Below are 25845 nucleotides of genomic sequence, written 5' to 3'. Positions count from 1 at the left end.
ATTTACGAAAATTATCTACTCCTCACATCTGTGCGAGTTTTCGGTAATGTTATTAATTTTTAGATGTCATATAGACATAACAAATAGATTAATTTAATAAATTAATAAATATAAGAAGTTTTATCGTATATAATCAAGTATAATGAATGATGATTTCACTCACAGCAGATGTTCAGAGTGCAATCATCGGACATTAATATTATCCGGCTACTAATCTATTAAGCCATATGCCTAAAGATACCTGCTATTTCGTATTGCACCACACATCGAATTGCTCATTCCTATCCTATTACCACAACTATTTCTTCAATGCTGAGGCCAAAAGGCCATCACCTACCGAACGATCCACCCACTGCAGACCAAACCGCATACTCTAAATACTATCGAATATATCGAATGCACTATCTTCTGCAGAATTCCGCTCACGCTGACGGCAAAAATACTACGCTTCAGTGGTGGCTTCGGAATTTCTATATAAAAAGCACTTGCGAACAAATATATGGTCTGAAGAAAAGCTGAAACGTCAGCTTGTACATTTTAAACGGATGTTTTATCATACTCCTTTCTTTTTACTTAGCCGTTACTTCTTTTTTTAAAGGGGAAAGATAAAAGTATGGAGTATCTATTTCCTATTTAAAAAAAAAAACGTTACAACGTTGAAAATTATTGTTATTATTGTATCATATAAATTTTTTAGGTATAGAGTTCTTGTTCTATTTTTAATCAAGATAACTACGTTATATTGCATGTTCTCAGAAATAAACACTGTTTCACCACACATTCTCTGGTTCTCTGGTTTAGACAGTGTATATATATATCTGTATATACATATTTTACATATGTACAAAAATTCTCTGAGTATATTTCGCAATTTCATAAAAGCGCATTTCTCAAACAATTCGATTCGTTCTCAATTCTTCCGATCAATTCGTGCAATTTTCAAAATTGTTCTTTCATCAGTACGAGATATAAAGTAATCAGCTTACGTGTCCGTTTAATCGCAGAATTCGGAACAATTTCCGATCGCAACGCTAAATTAGAGAGAGCGACTTTTTGCACCTGGAGCCAGATACATTTCAACAATTTTTTTTATTAAAGTAAGTCAGTGGTTATTACGTTTCCAGCGTATTATCGAAATTAGATCTCGAACGTAAAATTATGATGATAATAGCGCTCTCGCGAGGCTTTATTCAAGCGTATAATAATCGTATGTTGATTTTACTTCAATAATTAGTGACGATCCCTCGAAAATGGCATTAGCGACTTTAAATGAAGTTATAGATGCATTTACTCATTGCAAATTGCAAATGTTATAGGGTAAAATTATTTTAATATAATAATAACAATCTTTACTCATCTTTACCCATCTGTATTAATACCCATGATCATAAAGCGCAAAAAGCTAAAAGTTTAAAAATTTTAATCTTTAATAATAATTAAAAAACAGAAAACAATTTGAAAAATGTATATTAACGATCTCTATATTTTAATATTTTTAATGTTATAAAGTTGATTAATAATCACGATATTGTAATTTAGAATTGATTAACGTATTTTAATTAGATTAATGAATTATTTATTTTGAACTAATTTTAATTAGAAAATATATTGCGCAGCAATTTATAATAGAATACATGATACGATTATAAATCATGGCATATTTATATTTGTACTTTATATTTTGCTAGAATATGACAGAATATGTTTCCTTTAACCACTTGCCTCTTCAATTATAATTTAACTTAATGCTTATTTGAGAAGCAGAGAGTTCTGGTAGTATTAGTTCACTGTTATAAGAGAAATCTCGGAAAATACCATTTCAACCTCTATATTTACTTCATCTTACATTCTAAGGCCGAAGTTGGAATAGGAGTGTGAACTTATGAATATTTATAAGAAATTTTTTTAACGCGATTATTTTTTATTCTCGTTCGCGCTTCGTCTCAACGAATCTTGATTAACTACATAATGAAGTTATGTCATCGTCTCTTTACTGATTCCTTGACTTAAACCTACTTATAGATATAATTACGAGGATTGTCCAGAAAGTAACGCACGTTTGATTATTTAAGTGACAAATTTTATTTAAATACAAAATCAATATATACAAGTGATACAACTGACCTTGATTAATTCTACTTCTCCATGTAGTCACCCAAGACGTTGAGGCACTTTTCGTGTCGAGAGACTAGCTTCAAGATGTCTCTATCACAAAAGTCTGCCGCCAGTCCATTTTTGGCTTATTGTGTCACACTTCGAAGGTGAGGACGTTCGATCTAGAACAAGCGCCCGGGGTCAACTGTTCAGCGGAGTTGCGCCGCTCCGATGACGTTCGCGTCGTCGTTCGCCCGCATGTTGCAGCTAGAACTCAGACTCTGCTCAATGAAATTTGATTGAGAAGTTTCGACCATTCTTCGTGCAGTTCTGACTTGGCGCCGAGTGACTACGCACCTGCTCAGTCGTCTGAAGGAATTTTTGGGTGAGAAACGTGCCGTGGATGATGACGAGCTGCAGGAGATGGTGGCTAACTGGTTAAACGGACTAGAGACTTTTGCGATAAAGACATATTGAAGTTAGTCACTTGATATGACTATAGTGCCTCACTAAAATTTGTCATGGGTGACTACGTGGAGAAGTAGATCAAGGTCAGTTGTATCATTGATTTTGTATTTAAATAAAATTTGTAACTTAAGTGACCAAACATACTTTACTTTCTGGACGACTCTCATATACGTTAAAAGAAATTTATACAAACGCGCGCGAACGAGCGCGACTAAAATCTACCTTACAAAGTTTTCATACAATCTTCATGCAGTTAATACTATTTTTTTATTTGTTTTTATAAAAATTAATTTCTCTCATATCATTGCTAAATTAAAATTAAAAACTTTTCGGTTGTTATTTATTCTAATTTATATTTAGTAAAATAATATAATATTTACTATGATAATATAACAACATTAGAATGGAAAAAAATTGTTACATACAACTTTTTTTTTATACAGGAATGTAAATCACATTTTGAGCGTGAAAGTAAACTTTTGACGTACATCATTTGCGAGATGTATACCTTTCCTTTTGTACTTGACTTTTATATTAAGTTATCGCTTAAACTAGACCCCGTGCGCCGGATAATTTTGCCGGCGAAAGCAATTGCTGACGACGTTTCTGCAAAATATATGATGACACCGCGACTCCTCCTTGAAACTCTCGCGCTCGCATAGTCAGTTTAATTATAAGAGAGCTACCGCGGATTCAGTTTTCGCCTCGATTTATTGTATTTTGTGAACTGTGAATTGCCGTCGGAAATCGAAACAAGAGTTTATCGTGTGAAATATAAGCGGAAATATAAAGTTATATGTGCGGTCGGATAATAAATAGCTGCCCAACGTGCCGTAGTCTTTCGCTTTGTTCGACAATCGAGAAGTTCGTAAATTACAAAGCGTGCCAGAATAAATGACCAAGAGTTTCGTTTAGTTTGAGCGAAATACCACACTTTCGAGTTTAGTGAACCGTGAGTTGATCAATTATTTTCGACTAGTTATTTAAGTTGCCGCTGTCGATAAATACCCGAATTCACGGATGCAACATTAAAACGTATCTTTTGTGAAACAAAAATGTTTAATATTAAACAAGGAATGAAAATCTTTTGACAATCTCTAATAAAATAAATAGTAATGAAAAATTCATTCGAGAAGATATTTAAAAATATTACAAAATCTCTGTGACATATACGTGATTTATATCATACGTAAAATATATATCGTTACATATAACTAAAAATGATAGATGCTTTATTTGCATTATTTTAATAATATATTGTTGTATCATTAAAAGTATTATAATCTGGCAAATAATATAATTATGTGATATAATAGAAAAGAATTTTAAAACTTGAGATTACTAAAACCACGTGTTATGAAAGATTACGATAAAAATATCATTCATACATTTGTGCGAAAAATCTTATCAATATGTCATAATTTCCGAATAATTTAATACTCGTGAAGAATTATTTCGGAAAATACAGAAAATGTGATGAAAAAGAATGATAAAATGAGGCTCGCGGAAACAAATACTCGTTAATTAATTGTACAAATGCACATGAATAATTGCTACTATTTTTTCACGATTTTTCTTGGCATGGAACACATATGAAAAAATAATGACAATATGGATTCGTACCGGCAATTATGTCTCCTATGTTATTCATTGTTAGTTGAGGGACAGAATTAAAATTTAATCAAAAAATGTCAGAGTTTGAAGTATAATAGAATTTTAAAATAACTTCTATCAATTCTTCTTCAATAAAAATTTTGACGATGAATAATTTATCCTAAAACTTAACAAAAGAGAAAGTTTATGACAATTTAAAAGTTATAAATATAATTCATGTACACATGCAATCTAAGCGTTAAAATACAAATGATTCTTTTCATCCCACAGCATACAATTTTTGTTTGAAGTAATTTTTCATAAAACAATTTACGAGTAATTTTGAATGCTCAAGTTAAGTGACCTGTATCATGTATGCAAATGTTTAGCAAAGTAACATAATTATACTATATTAATTTCAGTAATTGAGATATATTATTTACCGATTGTCAATAACCATAAACAAAATAAACATAACGGATATGTTTGCTATCATATTAATTATTAATTGTACAATAGTAATAGAGAGATGATACTGTTTGTCACGATATATAAACTAAATAAACCGTATTCTCTCTCTCTCTTTTCATAAACTAAAATAGCATGTCATTTCGTATGACTGTAATTTTATCTTATTGATCGACGTATATCATATGTAAATTAACTCTCCCCCCACCCCGTGAATTAAAATTATCTGACAAGTTGTTATTATAGAAGTACGGATTGAACGGATTGCCTAGCGAGGTGAAATTGCACGATCGTATGAAAACATAAAATTTAATAACACGGTTCGGTAAATCAGCGTTGAAAAATCGACTTTGCGAAAAAAGAGAAAGAAGGAAACACACACACAAAGTAGAGTAGTCAGAGTGCGAAATAATACGGAAATAAGCGGTCGACATCAGTAGATAAATTTTCCTGGCGCACCTGTTTGGCGTGACATAAATTCATTCGGTGTAAATGCGAAAAATATCATCGTCGAACGAAACGCTGACTTTAGTTACGAAAATGTTAGTTTTCAGATTTAATAATCGTCTCTCTATTCTCTCTATTGCCCCGTTCCCTGTAAGTATCTTGTTACAAAGAAAAGGATAAAAACATGAAATATTGAGTGCTACTAGCAAAATAAAGAGTGGGATATTTTAAGAAAACTATGACGCATTTTTAACGGTATAGATCATTTCTTGATATTGCTTCAAGAATTAAGTTTGACAAACCAATTTAATTCGTATGAATTATTAATTTTTTTTAACTCAATTTAAAAATATTTACCTTTTATCTAATTTTTAATTAAACAAACCTCGTTGTGTTATAAATGCATAATAATGTATACGCACAAATTTAACAAAAAAAAATGAAAGAATTTAATTAATTTGCCGTTCAATTTTAGTAAAGAAATAATAAAGTTATACGAAAAATGTTATAAAGTTATTATCATTGTCGTTATTACCAATATTATTGCTGTTACTATAACAAACGAGCTAAGCACGCTTCTTAGCATTACAGTTATGCTATCAGAATAGAAAAGAATACTACAGTATATAGTTATGAGAAATTATTACAAATTATTGGTAGTGTTTTAATGGTATCATAACACAACGCTATTCTATTAAAGTGGAAAAGTCATTTAATTGCAAATAATGCAATTTAATTGCATTATGATTATGTATTTATGATGCTACGACAACAGTGCCATTAATGTCATATGATACGATAGAAATCGATTGTCACACATTCTCATATTGAACGAAAGAGCTGTGCCGCATTAGCGACATCACTAATTACCGAATCAGATAATATTCTAATATATTTGTAGATACAAGAGCATAGTTAAAACTCGCTGAACTACATTTCTATTATCACGCAACAATTCAAGTAAGATAAAAATTAAAGGAAAATACATAGTATCATTAATGTAAAAGACAATAATTATGAAAAGCAATCAGAATGCAAATATCATTGAGGACAAAAAAATGTAATTATATTAACTCCGTAATATCTGGATATTACTCTGCGTAATTTTCATTAGTAATATCACTAAGAAATATACAGTGATACATAATATTAATAATATTAAGTGATAATAATATTATACCGTCAGTAATGCTCTTTGTAATTTTGAGCATTACATAAAATTTGTACACATCATTTGTAGATTATTTACATAATTCTTTTCTCGAAATCAAGACTTATTTAGTTTAGTTTGAAAGGTGTATAAAAAATTAGATCAATATAAATATTATTTAAATAAGAGAAGCTATTTACGTAATTTCTAATTTAAGCAATAAGTTATTAAAATATTCTAATTATTATTTGCTAATACCTATACTTATTAATTTTTACAATTATTATTTCATATTTAATTTGAGTTATTTGTCGTAATTCCCATATTTTATTATAGCTAAACTCCAACACAAACGCTGGTTATTCCTTTTTTGCTAATAATTTAAAACATTCTTGCGTGGGGAGGAAATCGCGTCATTTCCGGTCATAAATTAAAGTCTGCCTCTGTCGTAAACGATAATTGCAACCCTGCTGGACAGCAAATTAAACGAGTGCGGGGACAATGAAAGTGGTGCACAAAGGCGACTCAGTACGATCGCCGTGAGTGAAGAGAGCGACGACGAGCGAACGTGACTTCTAACTAGAGGACCAAGAGGAACATAAAGCGAAAGGTTAAAAAGGCGAAACAACCGCCGAGAGTGATGGCCAGCACTAGTTGTGCAATTCACAACTGCGCGGTAAAAGTATACTCTTGATACAAAGTTGGTCTCCTCGATAAAGCAAAAGAAAGCAATGTGACGTGCAGAAAATATATGGAGACAGTTACATTTCTATTTCGCCGCGCGTGTGACGAAGTAGAGGGAATGTATAATAAAGAGATATTATATGAAAGCGCTTGTCTTCGCAAATAATGCATATATTTATAAAACAATTATGAAAAACATTTCTTTTGGCACGTAATTTCAGACGATAAACTACAAAATAATGGTATTTCTCAAATGGCAAATAAATGTTATTTTAGTCGCAATAATTTTGTAGGGAATCATCATGTGTTACGCAAACTGTAATCGACGATCTTGTTAAATCTACTGATTGCGACAGTTCAACAATATTTAGAATGCACTTGTATCCAATGTATTTAATAAGATTCGAGGTGCCATGCCGCATCGAGGTGCCGCATCTCTAACGTTGAGTATTTCTAAATTTCGCGAAATCACGAATTACGCTCGACTGAGAGATCAGTAATTTAAAGTAATTTCCTCTCGTGAAATTACTTTTTGCTTTATATTTTGGCTTGAGATCGAAATTACTCGTGTGGAACGCAATAAAGTGAAGAAAATTCGAATTTAGACATACGAATTTCAATTACGAATTCAAATTGAGAGCAATATGTTCTATTTAAATGGGATATTTGTAAAATAAATCGCCGATCCTTTTATAATATTTCTTGATATTATAATGATTAATATTTCACTTGAAAACTCTTTTTTAAATATAAGTTTTAAATATAAATTAAATTTTTAAATATAAGTGATAAAATTTTGTTAACGAATTCATCAATTTATGAAAAAAATTGCGTTACACCAACTTGCACAATTAATAGAGTTTCGCTTTTGCTACGTTTAATATAATAATTTTATTATTTTAATCTCCTCAATATTGATCGTCAACATACTTTCGTTTTATCGCATAGTAACTTTTTAATAATCTTTGATAATGTTTAAACATACTAATAATGCTGAAGAGAAGTTGCATCATTTGCTTCTATCAATTTCTATCTTCAACGCCAACATTAGATATGCTTTCATTGTCTATTTGCATAGATTTCTACGCTAATTACTCTCTATCCGAAAAGCCGTGTACCTGGTTATTATCGTATTTGATTCTATCCAACAACCTATCTTAACAACCATTATTTGCATTTTGACCGAAAATTTGCGCGTGAGTGACAGATAGTTTGAATTATTAATTAAATTATTGATAAATTATAAGATGAAAGTTTTTAATAATTCTGACCATGTGTGTAATATCAGAAATTTTGTGTATCACGCTAGTAAAGTGTTCTCTATCTAATTTTCTGAAATTTGCTTTAAGAAAAATCAAACATTTTTTTCTTGCCATTCTTTAATTCTTTACGTTAAATATATATCGATAATCGCAAATTAGAAGTTTATTAACATCAAATAAAGAATAATCTTTTAACTATCTATCGTTCCAAAACTTAGTCAGCCAAACTATTAAATTTTCAACTTTATAAATAACCACAGATTGAAACGTAATCTGAATCTGAGGTCGCCTCTCGATCTGCCATTTATTCTTATTGTCATTTTATGGATTTTTGAAAGACAGCCCGTATATTTCTTATTATCCGAAGAACCGATCATGTCACGCTTATCGAGATTACTTAAGCGGAGTAAATTAACCTGCCATGTTACTGTCCCTGGCAGCACCCTTATTTGCGTAGCACCACTCCTAGGATTCGATAGATTGCCGATGGTAGTATAAATTATGACAAAGAGAGACTTATCACAAAGAAGAGTTATGTAATAAGACCAGGGCGGTAGAAGATTCTTCTGTGAGAATGAAATCTTGCAGGAAATTGACGAGATGAGTGAAGATAAATCCGTGCTTTATCGTGGAAAGACCTTGCGCGGTCCTCTTTTATATCCGTTCTTATATAAATAATAGATGCACAATTTCCTCGTGGTAGTTAATTAGTTTTATAATTAATTCTTATATTCTCCCCTGGTGACCGGATTGTGCTTCGGATAAGGTGTACTTATTAAGATGACAATTGTGTAATACGTTTAATATTTTGAAATAATCCCGTATTCGAGAAACGACAGACAATATTGTTGCCGTGATTATTAATGTGAAATCAAAGTATGCCATATAAAGTAAAGTATATCATTATCAGTACTCCATAAATTGATACTAATTGACGTTAATATATCAATTTAACGAGAACAAACTCCATTTTGTGAGATAAACGCAGGAGGAAGGAAATGTTGTAGTTTCCGGTACAGAATACATCGCTATCGGTCCGAGATATGAATGTTTCATTCCGTATAATCCCGATGCGGTAAGTGTATTTATTCCTTTGGTTGATTATCAGGAGGAAATGTGAAACATAGAGGAAAAATATCAATCGCGGAACTCGCAGTCCGTGTTTCTACATTTCGTAATCTGATGGGATGGCTTTTATATAAAAGGAATCTTTAAGGGAAAATATAGAATATACATTATTTCATGTTCTGTTATCGGAAAATGAGGAACGAAACATTTTTATTGTCTCCTTTTATATAAATTAGCGACACCCAGATACGTAATAACTGCTAAAGATAATAACCATATTACTTAATTACAGAAATAATTGCGATGCTCGTTGAAGCTTACATATAGCGAACCGGATCGCGTTATGTACCTCGATAGAAAGCAATTTTCGCAGCCAAGAAATGAAAAGAAAACAGAGTTCACGATGCATTTTGAAGCAATAGAATAGTTTTCCGATAGCGTGCACCCGTCTGTAACGGTTTACAAACTGGCCAAGAGAATAGTGCCGGAGGCATGCTCTTTTGCACCCTCCTAAGGCAACGATGCGCGCAAATTAAATTCGATTTACTCCAAAATGCGGAGCATTTCTCTCGATGCAAATATCCGAGAAAATAATAAATGTTGCAATAATTATTTCATCTTCATGCACGCGCATACGACAATCTAATTTAAAATATATAATAAATATATTAGTATAAAATATAATATTACATATAATACTCTGATTAATCAGTTGTATTATTTTGCAATTATCATTTTTGTTTATCTGAGATATTTATTTAAAAATAAAGATATTAGTCACAAAAACAGTGCTTTCATGCACACAAACGGTTTGTACAAATGACTTGACGATAAACATATAAAAATTAGAAGATTCAGAACGATGAAAATTTTAAAGCCATGTGAAAATGGATACGTTACACTTGCGGATTAACTATAAGATATATTTATGCGACATAATATTTTGTGCGACGAAAATGTTGGATATCTGTGATTAAGCAGCACACGCTAAAACCGAATGGCTGATTTTCTAAAAGGAATATGAAAGCACGAAGAATACGAAATTCGCTGATTTATATTATTTATAACTTTTAAAAGGTAGCGCGATCTTAATCTTATTCAAAAGCTTTCGTAAATGTGGCTATACTATAAATAAATGAGAATCCTCGCTTAAAATTCGGAAGATGTATAGGCCATAGCGAAATAGCAAACAGAATATTCGTTAGCGTTTGATTTGCGCCCGGGACACAGTTTCATCAAAGTGACTTTAATGTAAATAAATTTACCCTCGATCGCGATGTCGTGCCAAATCGCTCTCTTTATGCATCACAGAGGAAAATGGTATTTCAAAGTATTTCTATTTTAAGCTGATATCTCTATCTTTGACAAATAGAGGAAGATTAAGAAGATAATTAGAAATTAGATGTCAACAATTTAATGTCAACAAAAGTTATATGCAATATTTTATCAAGCCATTTTCTAACTAGAGAAATATCTATTCCCTGCATGTATATTTTGTCAAATATAATTTTGTTGTTTTAAAAATGTAACATGAAATATGATTTTCTCTGTATTTAAATCAAATGCAATCTTGCTATTGAATGAGAATTACAATTCACACTGACAGATTGCAATTCATGCTAGTTAAATAAATGTATGAGTGTAAAGTAATCGACTTAAAATGCGCACTGTTTGTTCCACAATTATATCCACCGCGACTGTAAACGTTAGTTCAAACCGACGACGGGTGTCTTACTACTTCATAAAGTATAATTCCAGTCTGTGCGTATAATTCACTATGAAAGCGACTTTCCCCAGTTCAGATGCAAACACGCTCAAATCTCGATGCGAAGTTACCAGCAAAAACGAATTAAATTCACGAGAAGATGTCGCATGTCGCATCCTCTTTAAGAGACCGCTCGAGGAATGTGTCAAAACGGGCATTATGCGCGACACGATACAGACGTGCATTCTCGATGTGAGTGCACCACACCGCATCTTGGAAAGTTCCGCCGTTCTCGAGATAAGTACGAAGAACGCGCTCGCTTGTGCTAGCGATCCAGAATGACTTTATTAGTTCACGAAGACGTCTGTGTTCAAGTTGATTAACGCTAAATCTCGGATTGTGCCAAACTTGCGCGTTTCTACGAAACCGCATAAATTTCCCATTTTCCCTCAAGAGAGGAAAAGTATAACGTGGAGACGAGAAACTATAAAGCCTGCTTTAGACGATTTGTAATTCACATCGAACTTGATGATAGAATTCTATTTATAATTTTGATACGTCATAAATAGAATTCTTTCACGAATTATTTTTATTATCATGAACTATGCATTCTGACATGAATTCTAGACAATTTAGAACAAAGCTGGAATTAATTAACGCTGGGATTAACACATGTCGGGCCGATTTCGTTGTCGACGCCTACTATCTGCTTCTTGCCTCTCGTGTCATAACCAGCCAACAAACGCGCGTAAACAAAATGCGGGAAGCTTCATCTCAGGAGCGTTCGTACTATAAATACGGAGTTGTAATCACCTTAATTAAGATAGCTAGTTAATTATTAATAACAAAAAATTCCAATTATTAATCTAGAATAAAAATATAGGAAATAATAACTAGACAGTTCTCTACGCCGGTTTAAAAAAAAAACGCCGGTCCTTTTTACGCGTTTTCAGGTGGTGTTAAAAAAGCCGCCCACACGGTTTCTATATAGATGGGTCTTTAAAAAATTGCACGGTTTAAAAAATTCTTAAAAAATACTTCACGGTTTAAAAAAAAACCGCACGCAACTTTAACCGCATGCGGTTTCAGAAGATTCGTACGCGGTTATAAAAAAAATCGTACATAGCTTCAGAACCAAACACATTATATAATAATTTAGAATTTTAGTTTGGTATCACTTGATGTTAAATTGACAAATAAAAAATCGCTGAAAAAATGATTGTTTGATTCAAACTATTTAAAAAAAGCAAAGCATTAATATTCATACAATTACATCATTAACCGTATATAAATTACAATTTAATTAAGAGTTAAAATTTAATATCATCGAATAATTTTAATTGAATAATAATTGAAATCAATATCATTTAACGCGCGTTACGACCAAACGATTAAGTACCATGTAAAAGGTCGATTTTAATTAAATCTGATGATTGTCAAAGGCATGACAAACACAATTTTCATTTAAAACTCTACTACATTTCATTAGATTATTTGGTAATATTTGCCAATAAATCTCTATCACGATTCTCAAACGCATAAAGTACAATATAATTTAATAATATTGTTATTCCCGCACTAAATCGATCCTTATAGGTTCGAGAGCTAAATCGAGCTGAATCGAGCTGCTTTTAAAGAGAAATCGCGAAGCATTCTCTCCGGAACGACGTTGTCGTTGATAAACGGACGCTATGAAGATTTCAAGTCGAGTCATCGAACCATACAGACGTATTTAATTCACCTGCGCTATATTCTGTTCTTAATGAACGTATTAATTTCCGCAAGCTTAGTGCCTTTATTTGTGCGTGTACGGGAATGCGCGAGAGCTGACGCGAATGCGAGGAGCGAAATCACGTGAACAAGTCTTAGACATAATATAATGTAATATAGAATATGAAATATTTTATATATTGTACATGAAATTAATACGAAATTTTAATTTACCGAATTCAATTTAAACTGAAAAAAGCGTACGTAAAAATACTTTTGATTGCCAAAGTAAGTTTCTCCATATCCTTCCATATCCTTTTCTCTGACATCGAATTACTCTTGAAATGAAGAGGAAAATGTTCGCGTAGGACGGTAAAATCACTTTTTACGGCTAACTTCTCTCGGGAAATCTGACAAAGTCATGATTATAATTTATCATTCCTTTTGTCCCTCATCCCGAACTATATATCCTCGTACATACTGGGTATCCCAGTTTCGCCGTACGCTTCTTTTCATATATACAATATATATATATACATATTACATATATATATATACGAGAACAACTTGGAGCGAATTTTTTCTCGACGAAAATTCAGCTGAAGAAACCAATTTTTTCATATTATTAAATATGTGCATAATTTGAGGCTCGTCTTAAGTTAAAATTCTATAAGAGCGAAACTTATTCAGAAACTTTTTTTAAAATGAAGAATAATTTACTTACAGTTAAAGGAGGGGAAGAATTAAGATTTTCTTATCTATTCGCAGCTTTTTAAAACTTAATTCCTGAAGGTTGTTAGATGTAAAATGTTTAATTCAACACTACTTGTTTTACTAGAACTTTTACCAAGGAATAGCCCTGAATAGTTGTGAGAAATCTCGGGTACCGTATATATATCTCGTGAGTAAAAATGCAATTTGGTTATCGAGGCCAAACTTGATTATCGTCGTGGCGGAATAAATCTCAGAAGAGACTAGCCGGAGACTGGCAACGAGACGGACGAGACGTGCTCGTGCTCGTAAATCAAAAGGGGGAAGGACGCCGCGTGTCTTAAGCCAATCAGAATTGCGTAAATGAGTTATAGTATTGTTGTTCGCACATCAGCCGCACGTGCTTTACCCTCCATGAGCTTTTGATCTCAAATCTCTTTCGGCGCCGCGCCGTTCCCCCGTTTCGCTTCTCGTATCACGAATAAAGACAAATCTAATCGACGGTGAAAAGGATTTCGGCCCGTCATCGCCCACCTAGAACGATGTTTTCCTAAAGGATTAAACGAACTGAAAGTCATCTATTTCGTAAGCAAGTTAGAGTAAGTTAGCAGTATACTCACAGTGTGAGCTATACTGTTTGTGAGTACGACAAAAAAGTAGAACTGAAGGCGTCAAACGCGCAATATAAGATTAGTTCAGGTAAAAATACAACATAAAAACGCGCGAAAATATTTTTAAAGAAACAATAGAAATGAATAAAAACAATAGAAACAAGAACAATAGAAACAAAAGATATGAAATAATTAAAACGCGACGTAATTAAAAGTATCATCGTGGCAGCAGAAAATTTAAAATGTAAAGTTATTGCGAATTATTAGGATTTTAATTAAAAAATGCCGTTCTCTTATAAAAAGGAATATCGGCAGACGACGAAGATTATTACAGGTAAACTTTTGAGCGAACTTAAAGAAATCTGATAAAGAATTTTGTTCGAGTCGCTCGGAAGGCCAAAAAATCATCCAGCCGGATCAAAGGCATGCAGATCATAGCGCCCGATCGCTATGAGACAACGGATGCCAGAGATTGACTTTTATATGAGTTTACATCGTACGGGGAGGACAGGGAAGAAGAGTGTATAAACAAAGGGTAACACGTAAATTAAATTCCACAATATTCGACAAGAAAGACACGTAACTTGCAGCGGATTCGCTGCCTAGATCGGATCGTCGAAAAAAAAGGAGCAATCTAGTAATAGGTGCAAACTGCAAATCTCATAAATTTACAATAATCACAAATATATTAGTTACAAATTTTAATATTTTAGATTTAATTTTGTAGCTATTTTTAAATTACATCTTAATTCATCCTGGATTTACGAAATAAAGGAAACTGTTTTCATTTAGTATGAAAAAAATTGCTTTGTCATTAAATTAAAGAATATAAAAAATAATAAGTGAGAAAGAGATGTTATTTTATATGCAATTTAAAATATATATATTAATTTTTCTTTCACTTCTGATAATGAATGTAAAAATACTATGTATATACATATGTATATATGTAGATGAATATACAAAATATAAAAATTGTCGAGGACGAAAAGAAACGTTAAATTCATTCCTGTTTTTGATATTAGACATTAATATCAATCATATCACAATAGCTATATAATAAATTAAAATCTAAAGATGTTTCTTTTTCATAGAAAACATAATTATGGGAAATTGTTATGAAGGAGTAAACAAACTCCAAAATCGGAGGTAAATATGTTAACAGATTTCTCATCCTCTATATCATTAATTATTACTTTAAAATCGCACGACTCACCGAATCGTCGAAGTTCTGCGATTCAACCTTCGTTCCTTCGCTGCGGGACTGCCGCGCCGCGACACCATCACGATTTCGCCAAAATTCCGCTGTGATGAACGGCACAGTTCCACCAAGTAGTATAATCTGTAAAAACAATAATATTTCAAATAAACTATATATATCCGTTTATCTACGCTAACGTCGCGTGCCTCTTTCGCGAAATAGGCTGTCGCCAAAGCGGGAATGACAATCCATCGTGTAACGCGATCGAATAACTACAACCGAGTTCGTGCAAAACCTCCGAGAAAATTACTTTCCCAAGGTGGATCAGTTTCGAAGAGATAGCTCGCGATTTATTTGTACGCGCGGAAAGGAAATCCCTGTTTCCCCCGGGGGAACGCATACCAATACCTCATTCATTCTAATCCGGATGCAAATCCATGGCAAATAGACGACGGGATGACTGCCAAGATCCCCCCGATATTTATTAAGACCGGCTCTGTGAAACTCTGAACCCGACTGTCGTACTTGCTACCCGCGATTTGAATCCAGACAGTTCCTAGTCTTCCCGCGCGGGGCGCCACAAACAATTCGAGCGATTCAAAATGACCGATCCGAAGCGCAGTCGATCAAAAAGTGAGCGGGAATTTCTACCTTATCGACTGTCGCACAAAAATTCTAGCGACACTTTGACTAATTATACATTTATATATTTTCTCAAAAGTATTAAATATTATGAGACAAAGAAATAACTGAAAATTTGTTCTCGAACGTATTAAATATTTTCAATGAAAATCATTTCTCGCCTCGTCAGAAAAATTTATATTTTTCCGCTTGTATAATGCATGCACGTTTGTGCATATAAAAAAAACAACGCGTTTTAAGCTGAAGCAAACATAATTATTTCCGTTCAAAACGCGGCTGCAATTATGACGAAATGAATATTATCAACAATGGAAGTGGTTAAATATAAATATGCCTATTATCGCGAATGACAATCGGACGAAGCGTAATCATTACGGAGTGGAACCAAGCTTAAATGTTTGTCGTATAGTTCGTGCCTCGCTATCTACACATATGTGGTAAACAGAACGTAAATACGTACGGACGGAATTATATCGCGCTCGAAGGAAGATGTCCAAGAAAAAGAAAACGCGTGGCGCGTATTTATTCATATTCATGGCCGCATTGCACATTATTGTAGGTGTGTGTGTGTATATATGTAGAAAATAAGCACGTGGCACAAAAACTGATGTATTCTCCTTATTTATAGCCGTATCGCGTTGGAATAATTTAGCGGATGACAAAAGTTATTTTATTTGCGTGATTAGCAGAGATTTTTTTATTTTGACATGTACGCTATCGTGATATTATCCAGAGTGCACTATAACGTAAACTTGAACGTTAAGAACCCCAGAATCTTAAGATACATTTTCTGTGAAATATCATGTTATTTCTTTAATGAATTAAAAGGAAACGTAGTAGAGCTTGAAGGGAATAAAACGAGTCGCATGACGAACTGTCCCATCGCTATCGTTATTATCGTCATTGATAATTGATCTACGTTAAAAAGCATAAAAATACTGTTTTTTTGTCAACGACATATTTTTACCCTTTTATTTTTAAATATATCACGCCCAGCGCGCACAACGGCCAAGCGACAGCGTCCATTAATCTCGAACCTTGCTCTTTATCCTGAAACAATAAAGACACGTATAATGCGTGGACGCGTGACGTATATTTTATATATATACTTACACAATCCTTTAGTCAGTGTCACACGAGATTATCGATCTACCGTCGATGCCTCGCGTCAGCGCGACGAGAGCTCTCCTAAGCCTAATCTGTTTCGCCCGAAGCCAATTTCCTCGGATATCTATTCTCAGCTTTGTTCTCATCAAAAGCGTAAATAACAGATACTCCGACGGGAGCGAGAGAGAAAGAGAGAGACAGAGAAGGGAAAAAAGCGATAGGGAGAGACGGAGAAATAGATAACGCTATTTACATGCCATTCTACGTTTCTTATCTGATCTTTCTTTGAGAACACCCGAAAAAGTGATTCATTCGCTCGCTCGGCTCGCTCCCTGTCCTTCCCTCTCCCCTCTCGCGACTAAATTTGCCGAGGGGGGCCGGGCGAGTAGCGACGGAGACGGCGGTGACGGCGCGGCGACGGCTCTAAATTTGACAATCATCCGAACGACAGCTGTTGCGTCGACGCTGCGCACGGCGATCAGCTGTTGCGGCGTGCGCGCGCCGCCTAGGGACTTTCGCGGGGGCGCGAGCGCGCGTGCGCGCGCCGATCTGCGGCGCGCGACAATTCAAAAAGCCCAACGGTGCGCGGAACTCGACGCTGGCCGGAAACGCCGACGTGAATTCCCGAGATCGCTCGCACCCGGCCTCCCGGTGTGGAGATGACGGCGAAGACGCGCGAATCTGCCGTAGCGAGACGCAGACGTGACGTCGACGGTCGCGCGACGTTTCATTGAAAAGCTCGTCGGCGAAGATATCTCCGGGATTCCGCGATCGTCCGACGATCGCGGTTGCGCGTTGGACGTTTTATTCGTCGCGCGAGCTTCGTTTCCGGAAGATGCGGGAAACGAGGGAGAGACGACAAAGAGAGAGACCCAGACGGCACGCTTGCCTAAAAGACTTCATAAAGATATCATCAAAACATCTTTTAGACATATACGTGTCTAAAAAACATCTTGAGGACGTTTTTACGATATTTTTTTAGACACGCGTGTGCGTCTGGCGAGAGAAAGAAATGAGGAAAAAGAGAGAGAAAGAGAGACGTAGAGCGAGCAAACGGACGTCACACGCTGTACACTGTATCCTACGAGAATTTTCTCTCACGTGGGCCGAGTGCGGTCCGTGTGTCAAGCGTGCGCGTCGGTGGGAAGCGGGACGAGGGCGGAGGAGGGGAGAGGGCAGTGCTCGCGCAAAGCGCAAAGCGTGAGAGAAGGACGGCGGCGGGTGGACGTGGGGACGAGCGAGAGGGAGAGCGCGCGAGCGAGCGTCACGGCGAGCGACGGAGGAGCGATCGAGTCGGTCATCGGGCGGCGCGGCCAGTGTGGAACGGGCCTTTATCTGTGCCCCGTCGTGTCCGTATCATGCGCCGCTGAGTGAATTGTCAAGTGAAATCAGCAATGGCTGCCAACGAGCAACAGCGCAAGGTGAGCGAGCGCGAGGCGGCCGCGCGGATTTCTCACCGCGCGCCGGCGGTAACCGAAGCGGCGCGGTGTCGCGCTGCCTCGTCGATCCCGCGGGACGAAACGTGCGCGCGCGGCGCGTCGCTTTTGTGTCAAAAGTCACGACGCGCGATCCGCGATCCGTCTCTCGTTTCTCTCGCCGCCGTTTACTGCGGGGAACGCGACGTATACGTCTATACGTCCGAGACGTTCTTCCGTCGTTTTTGCGCGACATCGACGGAAACGTGCGACGCGAGGCGACGGTGGACGAGGAGGACGAGGACGGAAACGACGTTCGTCGTGACTCGTCACGTCGACGAGGAACGGAACGACCGTCGACGACCGAACATTGAACGACGGACGACGGATCCCCGGGATAAACGTTTCCCCCTCGCGTGCGCCCCCCTCCCTCCCCCCGAATTCGCATTCCCGGATAATCGCACGTCTTCATTCAAAGATCGCGCAGTCGGTCGCCCGTATTTACATCGGTCAGCCGAGCAGCTGTCAGTGCGCGACGAACGGTGCGATCGCGTCCCAAGATGCGCGACGAGGATCACGAAGATCACGACGTGAGTGGCCGTGTGCGTTGTGCGTTTTTCCCTGGTTTTCCCCCCCCGATAAGCCGAAAAAAAGACTCCTCCGAGAGAGAGATAGAGAGAGTGAGAGACGACGACGACCGAGGAGCCGAGGAGTCGCGCTGCGCTCTTGTTTTCTTATCCGCTCTCTTGCGAGGGGGTACCCCCGCGGCCGCGCGGAACCTTTGCTGACGGTGCAATCGAGGCTCGAGGCGCAGCGCAGCGACGAAATAGAGCCGTAAAGCCGTTCGACGCGAGCTCTGGCGTTTCAACGCGTGACAGCTCTCGGGGCGCTGCTCGAATTCCCGTCCAACGGGTATACCGTGTCCCCGTCTCCTTCCCTCGTTCTTTCTTTCTTTCTATCTTTCTTTCTTTCCGCCTTTGCGCCCCTCGGGAATTCCTCGTGGACGCTCGTGCGAGAAATCTGGCACGAGAGGGACGAGCTCTTTCCGGGGCGGTCGCGATATTTCGTGCTCGAGTACAAAGCATATGCGACAATTTTGTCTCCGCGACACTCCGACGTCGAGGGAATTGTTTCGGCGAGAACGACGTTGCGAGGATCGACGATCGAGAAGGAATTAGGAAATCGCGGCGAGGGGCTGCGATCTGCGATTCACTTTCCGTCCGCCTTTTGCGCCGATCTCCTTTCTCACGGAAGTTCTCCCGTTCGATCGTCGGGAATCTCGCCTTTCCGTCGTCTACGTCTCGGTATATGTGTTTGCATTTCCCGTTAATAAACGCCTCGTTTTTTTTTTTTTTTTTTTTCCCCAGCTTTGCGGCCGCGAGTGTCGAATCGATTGCGGGGATCGCCGCGAACGGTACACGAATCATCGCCGCGCGTTACGAGCCGAGCGTTAATTGCCGTACGCTACATCATCAGCGTACGGAACGCTTCGTGTTGGCTCCCTGTCACGAAACGGCCGTGTGTCATGTCATCGTCGCGGATAAGCGCGACGGCGCATGATTTGCATGAGAGAAGGAACCTCGCCGATCGGCGCGGCCCGAGAGAGAAAGAGAGACACGCGGATTTATCGGCCCCGATGCCTTCGATCGCGGACGGATAAACGGACGGACAAGTTTCCCCATTCACACGGCCCCGTGTACGCTCTCCCGTTGAGACATATGTCGCAATTGTGCCGCACATGATCCATTTTGTGTGCAACAGGACTAGCGCTTTTCCTGCCTGCCTGCCTGCCTGCCTGCGCTCTCCGCGCGCGGCGAAACTTTCTCGTTTATTTTGGGCCGACCGCGGGGATCGGGATCTGGTAATCTGGTTCGCCAGATCCACGAGAACGTGTTTCCCATTCTTTTTCTTCGTTGCCTTCGAGCTCGGGGTCGGATAAAATCGGCTAGATGTGGATCAATGTCGAGCGCAAAAGTTTCAACCGGGCGTATACGCGATCCGGGATACTTGACAAGCTGTGTCACTTTAAAGGCTGTGTCACTTTAAGGCTTCACCGACCCAGCAACATGGCTACTTATGGCTATGATGCAAAACTTGATGATACACATGATAGATATTTCCTAATGCAGGGGAGTGGGAACGGCGCATTTTTGTTGTTTATCTCCGAACTTGTCAAACGTGTTGCCTAAGAATATCCTAGTTTGCTAATAATGTTATTCAGGATGTTAGAAGTCACTGGTCACAACAAAAATTTTGAATACGTTTATGTGACATAGATATTTCACTGTGATTAGAGACAAAGATGAATCAGGATTGTGCGAAGACTGTGATCTTTTGTTTTTTAGAATTTTACATATAATAATTCTTACTAAAAATAAGCCATATTTATTTTTTCAGTGATCCTTTGTCTTTCTTTCTCTCTCTTTCTAAATAAAATATATAAGAGAATAAATGATATTTTAAATCAAAAAGGTATTGTGAAATACGCACAATCTATTATTGCATCATGTTATATAGATGTTTCTCGTATATTTATTACAGTGTTTATTTGGACGCAATCTGGATGTATGTTCATGAATCATTCTCATTTAAATAAGAACATGATACGAATATATGTCTTATTATTGTGTGTTCTTTGTCATACGTTTTTAATATGTACATGAATATAAATAAATGACACATGTAAATTGGCTATTATTTAGTTTTTACTGTATTTTATGTATTTGTCTAATATATATAATGACGCAAGTTATTGTATTGTAAATGAACAGGAATCGCGTGAAGCCAGGGAACCAGCCCATCATGCGAGACGTCCCATGAATGCATTTCTGATTTTTTGTAAGAGGCATCGTGGCTCAGTGCGATCTGGCTTTCCGCATTTGGAAAACAGGGCAGTCACCAGAGTCCTGGGTGAATGGTGGGCAACCCTTCATCCTGATCAGAAACGTTCCTACACAAATCTCGCACAGGAAGTAAGGATAGTCGTATAAAAAATTAATGAACCGGTTATTTTGCAGAATAAAGTTGTACCATATCAAGAATAAAATTATTTTATCCAACTACTATTAGATCTATGTATATATAGAAAGACAGATACAACACGTAGCATAATTATTTCTTTTTCAGTACAAGGATGCATTTCTAAACGCAAATCCTGACTTCAAGTGGTACAAATTACCAGCACCTCCGCTACGTACTTTAAATACTAGGCCTACCAACAAGAAGCAAGAGTCGAGTAGCGGTGTGCAATCCACAGATAGTGTCAAAACTGAATATGAGTCTTCCGATTGTACAAAATCAGACAGACGGGACGGACAATCGATTCAGCCAGGCAAATTAGCGGACGAATCGCAGATTGGTGGGCTCAGTTCTCTCTTTACTCCTCAAAAGTCAGAGGTGTCTGAGGAACAGACCGTCAATGGTATTGCAGAAATTGATTCTGCCCCACCAAAACCACCCAAAAAGAGGTATACAGAATCACCTTTCCAAAGTGATCAGAAGAGGGACTGCAAGACAGACCTCTTTGGCGAAAAGAAAAGAAAAAGAGCTGAGTCAAACAACAACGAACAGCACGAAACGGTAAGAATCGAGCTGCTTATGAAGGTATAAGTTTAATTGAAATATTTTCAATTGTAATGGTATATTGTTAGTACCTATGTAGTATATAATCAATTAAAAATTTATTTTAGATCATAGAAGATGATAAACATACAATAAATTCTTTTGTGACAACACATACACAACCAGAAGAGAATAATTTTCGTAGTGAAAGGACATGTAAAGGTTTACGTTACCAAAAATTTCTTGCTGAGCAGAATATCGGGCCTTCGGGTCAACAAGGCAAACGAAGGCGAATAGTTGGAAGTCATGGGTAAGTAATTAAAACTTTTTTCTTGAGATACGGAATAAGGTCTGTTCGTTTTTTAGCTGAACTTCTTGCACAGTTTATCTTTTCTCCTTTTCTCTCCAACGTGAAAAGAAAAAGAGGAAAGACGAACCGTGCAAAAATTCAGCTAAAATAAACAGGCCTATATCTAACTTTTATTATCTATTTTGTCATCTATAATGTTAAGAAATACATTTTATTGTTCTAGACACGATGAACGTCCAAATGAAAGAAGAAATTCCATTTCTTCAAACGTTAGTGAAAAAACAGATTCCTTAAGTAGCGAAGGAGGAAACAGTTCTCGTGGAGATTTAGAACATCTTGTAGAAAGGTAACATATTTCTTCATATTTTAGGTTTTTTTAGGACATGTGGCTAATCTTTTATACATAGAAATAATTTGAAAATATATTTAGTGCTGAAGGAAAAATGGAAGCTTCCAAACCTGAAGATACAGAAACTGAAGGTGCCGAAGATCAAGTGGATTATGGACCTTGGACAGCACGTAAAAGATTTCGAGCCGAGTATGTTTTTCGGAATTATTCCTGTATATAAATAACATCTTATATTTTATCTTAATATATTTTATACTATATTAGATACATTTGATAGCTGACATATTATAAACAGTATATTATTCAGTGTGTTATATACATAAATATTTTTGTAGAGATTTTAATTTGGAGAAGAAAATCGAGGCATTGCCGTCTTTGAGTCTAGAGGAATTTCAAGAAAAGAAGAAACAGCAACGTACGAAAAAAAAGAAAATTTTGCAAAAATTCAATTCTTCAGCTAACAAGAAACATCAAAATAATTCGTCTTCTGGTAGTCAGACTCAAAGAGTTAGTACAATAAATGAGAGTTACGAGGAATCAGAGAAAGCCCATCTTGTTGGAAGCCAGAAACGGAAAGCACGAAAGCAAAGCATCACACGAAATGCTGCGGCAATAAATTCTACCAAACATTCTGAGGATCAAGAACAAAACAAATGTAAGTAATTTTTCTTATTAAGTGAATTGAAAATGTGTATAAATATGTGCTTTTATTTACATTAATGGTAATTTTATTATAGTCAGAGAAAATATACAAAGTACATTTTCTTTTTCTGTATAATTTTCGGTATACTGCAGATAAAAGCCTTACTGCAATTTATTTTTAGATATAATTCATGTAATTATTTTTATGTCGTTTAAAAATTCTATGTTAATCATTAGGACATGTTGATACTTTTATTAAATATTCAAATTTGTATGTATGACATAAGCTTTAATTAATATTTTGCACATTGATAGCTTGGTGCGCATCTCCAGATCTTGAAGCTCTAGCGTGTCTTGCAACGGTTGCCGCCAATAGAACAAAACTTACCAAAAATAACGCTTAATTGTGTAAGGTCGCACTATAAAAACCAAAACTTTATTAAGTTTTCTCCATGCAATTTCCTATCACCGGGACTATTAAAACATACTTTTTCAAGTGCTGTTATAAACGATACTGTTACAGTATCGATAACAATGATTATTGTTAATATCTTTATTGTTAATCTTTACTATTACAAATATTAATATTACGACTGCTATTGACTATAGATTATTCCATTATTCAGTATGTGAGGGACGTATTCTTTTTATTTGGAATAACAGTTTTATCGAAAAGATAGGAAGGTAAAGGATATCTTTTTTACAGTTTATTTTGTGAAAAGTCATTTTCTAATTACGGTTTGGAATAGATATATTACTTTATTATTTATGTTTCTCCTAGTTGTACATAAAACAGTTAAGTTATCTAGTATAATTGATTATTTTAATGCAAATAGTAATTATTTTGTCATGTGTTACTAAGTTCGATAATTATGATAATATCCTTAATTATCCATACCTTTATCTATTCCTCGTTAAAATCTTCATAAGAATTTCTATGAATCGTAATAATGCCAACAATAAATCTGATTAGATAATGCGAAGCTGTGACTATACGAAGATGGATTTAATTAAATGGATAGAACAGGGACCGTATTCTCGAGCCTGCCCTAATGATTTTCGTGTGCGACTTTCTATTTGAAAAACATTGAATTTCGCATGCGAGTTTCATGAAAACGATTCGAGAATAAGGCTCCAGGATATGAACACGCAAGGATTTGTACATTCTATTTTTTCACGAGGAAGATTTATATATGTCTTATTTTCTTAACTTGTTGCTATTCTTTTATACATACAAAATCGCATACGTGAATTGGCATGATTGAGACGATTTTACTGGGCGCAAAGTGTGACTCTCGAGAAGAATTTATTCTCATTATTATTTCCAATAATGTGTAGAAACGAAAATATATTTTACTTTACTTTTTATTTTATTTTATTCTATCAGCATTCGATGTACATAGGTATAGGTGCAGTATTATATATAGATACGAGATGTGGAATATCCTTTACGATCCGACTTGAACATCAAAAAGGGTATAATCAAAATATGGATATATGTGCGACCATTGTTTATATGTTATACATGCATACACGCTATACACGCTATATTACACGTGTCAGTTTAAATGTTTATAGATTTTCAAGTGTATACACGAGTGCATGTTAGATGACTATCTCTATGTACTGAAATACGCGTATATTCGTGTATGCATGTAATAGAGTGATAAGACTACTTGCATATGTGAATGTATATTTATAATATTTATATCAGCTATATATATATATATATACATATATATCTTATTATATATACATTGTATATTTAGCGTTAAGACCAGAGGATGCGACTTTGTGCTCTGTTTGAGAAAGTAGAGACTTGTCTGTGATTTTGGCTAAAAAGGAGTTATTAATATTTTATATTTTTCTAATGATTTTTTTGTCTTTTCCTTTTCTCTTGTATTTTCACTTTCTATGACATGTATAAAACTCTATTTTTCTCTTTTTCTATACGTGTGTGTATATAAAACTCTATAATTTTATTAACAATTTAACTTTGTGAACTCTTTGTGAAATGGATAGGAAGGATGTAACGTTACGCAACATTATGTAACGTTAATAGGTTTCTCCGTAGTTTGCAAAAGAATGTACTGATTATATTTCAAATGTGCCTTGAAGAGATATGAATATAGTGAAATAACCGACCAACAATATATTTTCGATTCGTTTCGCTCTTCTGACCGCATTTTGGCTTTTACATTTGTACCTATCGCAGTATGAGACTGTCTTGCTGCAGGACTTTACAATCGGGCTTAGTTGCCAATGTATAAAAGATCGGACGATTTTATCGAAATCAGGGGAGAATGTTTCGAATTTTACTGCACAAAACATCTATGTACCTAGCTTTAAAAGAATGTATAATTTACATGAGTCTATATACGTGTACATATTATATACCACATTTATATATGAATAATAAAGATATAATATTTTGATGTAATACCTATGTGATTTATAATTGTGTAGGCTGTCGTGAACTCTGATTATTTTATTTATTATAATCAGAAAAATGTTGTCTTTTACAGAACGCTGCAACATGTATAATATTTTGTTGTTACAAAACTTATAAGTGGCATAATTAATTTTGGAATAATTATGGATTCTATAATTTTATTCAGAATTATAAAAGCATGCATTATTATTATTA

The 25845-nt window shown here is 35.9% G+C and overlaps 2 protein-coding genes across 5 annotated transcripts in view; one reads left to right on the top strand and one right to left on the bottom strand.

Annotated features, from left to right (window-relative positions):
• Nucleotides 1-17384, bottom strand: part of Yeti (yeti) — a 124551-nt gene extending 107167 nt beyond the window's left edge. The window contains exons 1-3 of the mRNA XM_071776560.1: nucleotides 16928-17384; nucleotides 16782-16864; nucleotides 15188-15313 (exon numbers count right to left, since the gene is read on the bottom strand). The gene's annotated coding sequence lies outside the window, so the exon portion shown is untranslated. The remainder of the gene's footprint in view (nucleotides 1-15187; nucleotides 15314-16781; nucleotides 16865-16927) is intronic.
• Nucleotides 17385-18135: 751 nt separating this feature from the next.
• On the top strand, nucleotides 18136-25640 carry Bbx (bobby sox). 4 transcript variants are annotated; one of them, XM_071776554.1, is made up of 8 exons: nucleotides 18136-18342; nucleotides 21108-21308; nucleotides 21463-21915; nucleotides 22026-22207; nucleotides 22431-22553; nucleotides 22638-22745; nucleotides 22892-23211; nucleotides 23514-25640. In XM_071776554.1, exons 1-8 carry the CDS (start codon nucleotides 18316-18318, stop codon nucleotides 23600-23602), a joined length of 1503 nt encoding a protein of 500 aa, XP_071632655.1. In that variant the 5' UTR covers nucleotides 18136-18315; the 3' UTR covers nucleotides 23603-25640. The 4 variants fall into 4 exon arrangements, with proteins under 4 accessions (XP_071632655.1, XP_071632654.1, XP_071632656.1 ...); XM_071776553.1 differs by lacking the exon at nucleotides 18136-18342 and adding an exon at nucleotides 18476-18926; XM_071776555.1 differs by lacking the exon at nucleotides 18136-18342 and adding an exon at nucleotides 19002-19640.
• The last annotated feature ends 205 nt before the right edge of the window (nucleotides 25641-25845 follow it).

Source organism: Temnothorax longispinosus, chromosome 4 (genome assembly GCF_030848805.1).
Source record: "Temnothorax longispinosus isolate EJ_2023e chromosome 4, Tlon_JGU_v1, whole genome shotgun sequence".
In the NCBI taxonomy this organism is placed as follows: domain Eukaryota; kingdom Metazoa; phylum Arthropoda; class Insecta; order Hymenoptera; family Formicidae; genus Temnothorax; species Temnothorax longispinosus.
Note: the sequence above shows the minus strand (reverse complement) of the source record. Positions and strands in the feature narration are given on the sequence as shown.

Bases quoted from the DNA above. Each gene is read 5' to 3' on its own strand.
- Bbx (XM_071776553.1), top strand. From the start codon at position 18,897: ATGCGCGACGAGGATCACGAAGATCACGAC. The intron at 21,309-21,462 runs GTAAGGATAGTC...TTTCTTTTTCAG, and splicing joins ACACAAATCTCGCACAGGAA to TACAAGGATGCATTTCTAAA. The intron at 21,916-22,025 runs GTAAGAATCGAG...AATTTATTTTAG, and splicing joins ACAACGAACAGCACGAAACG to ATCATAGAAGATGATAAACA.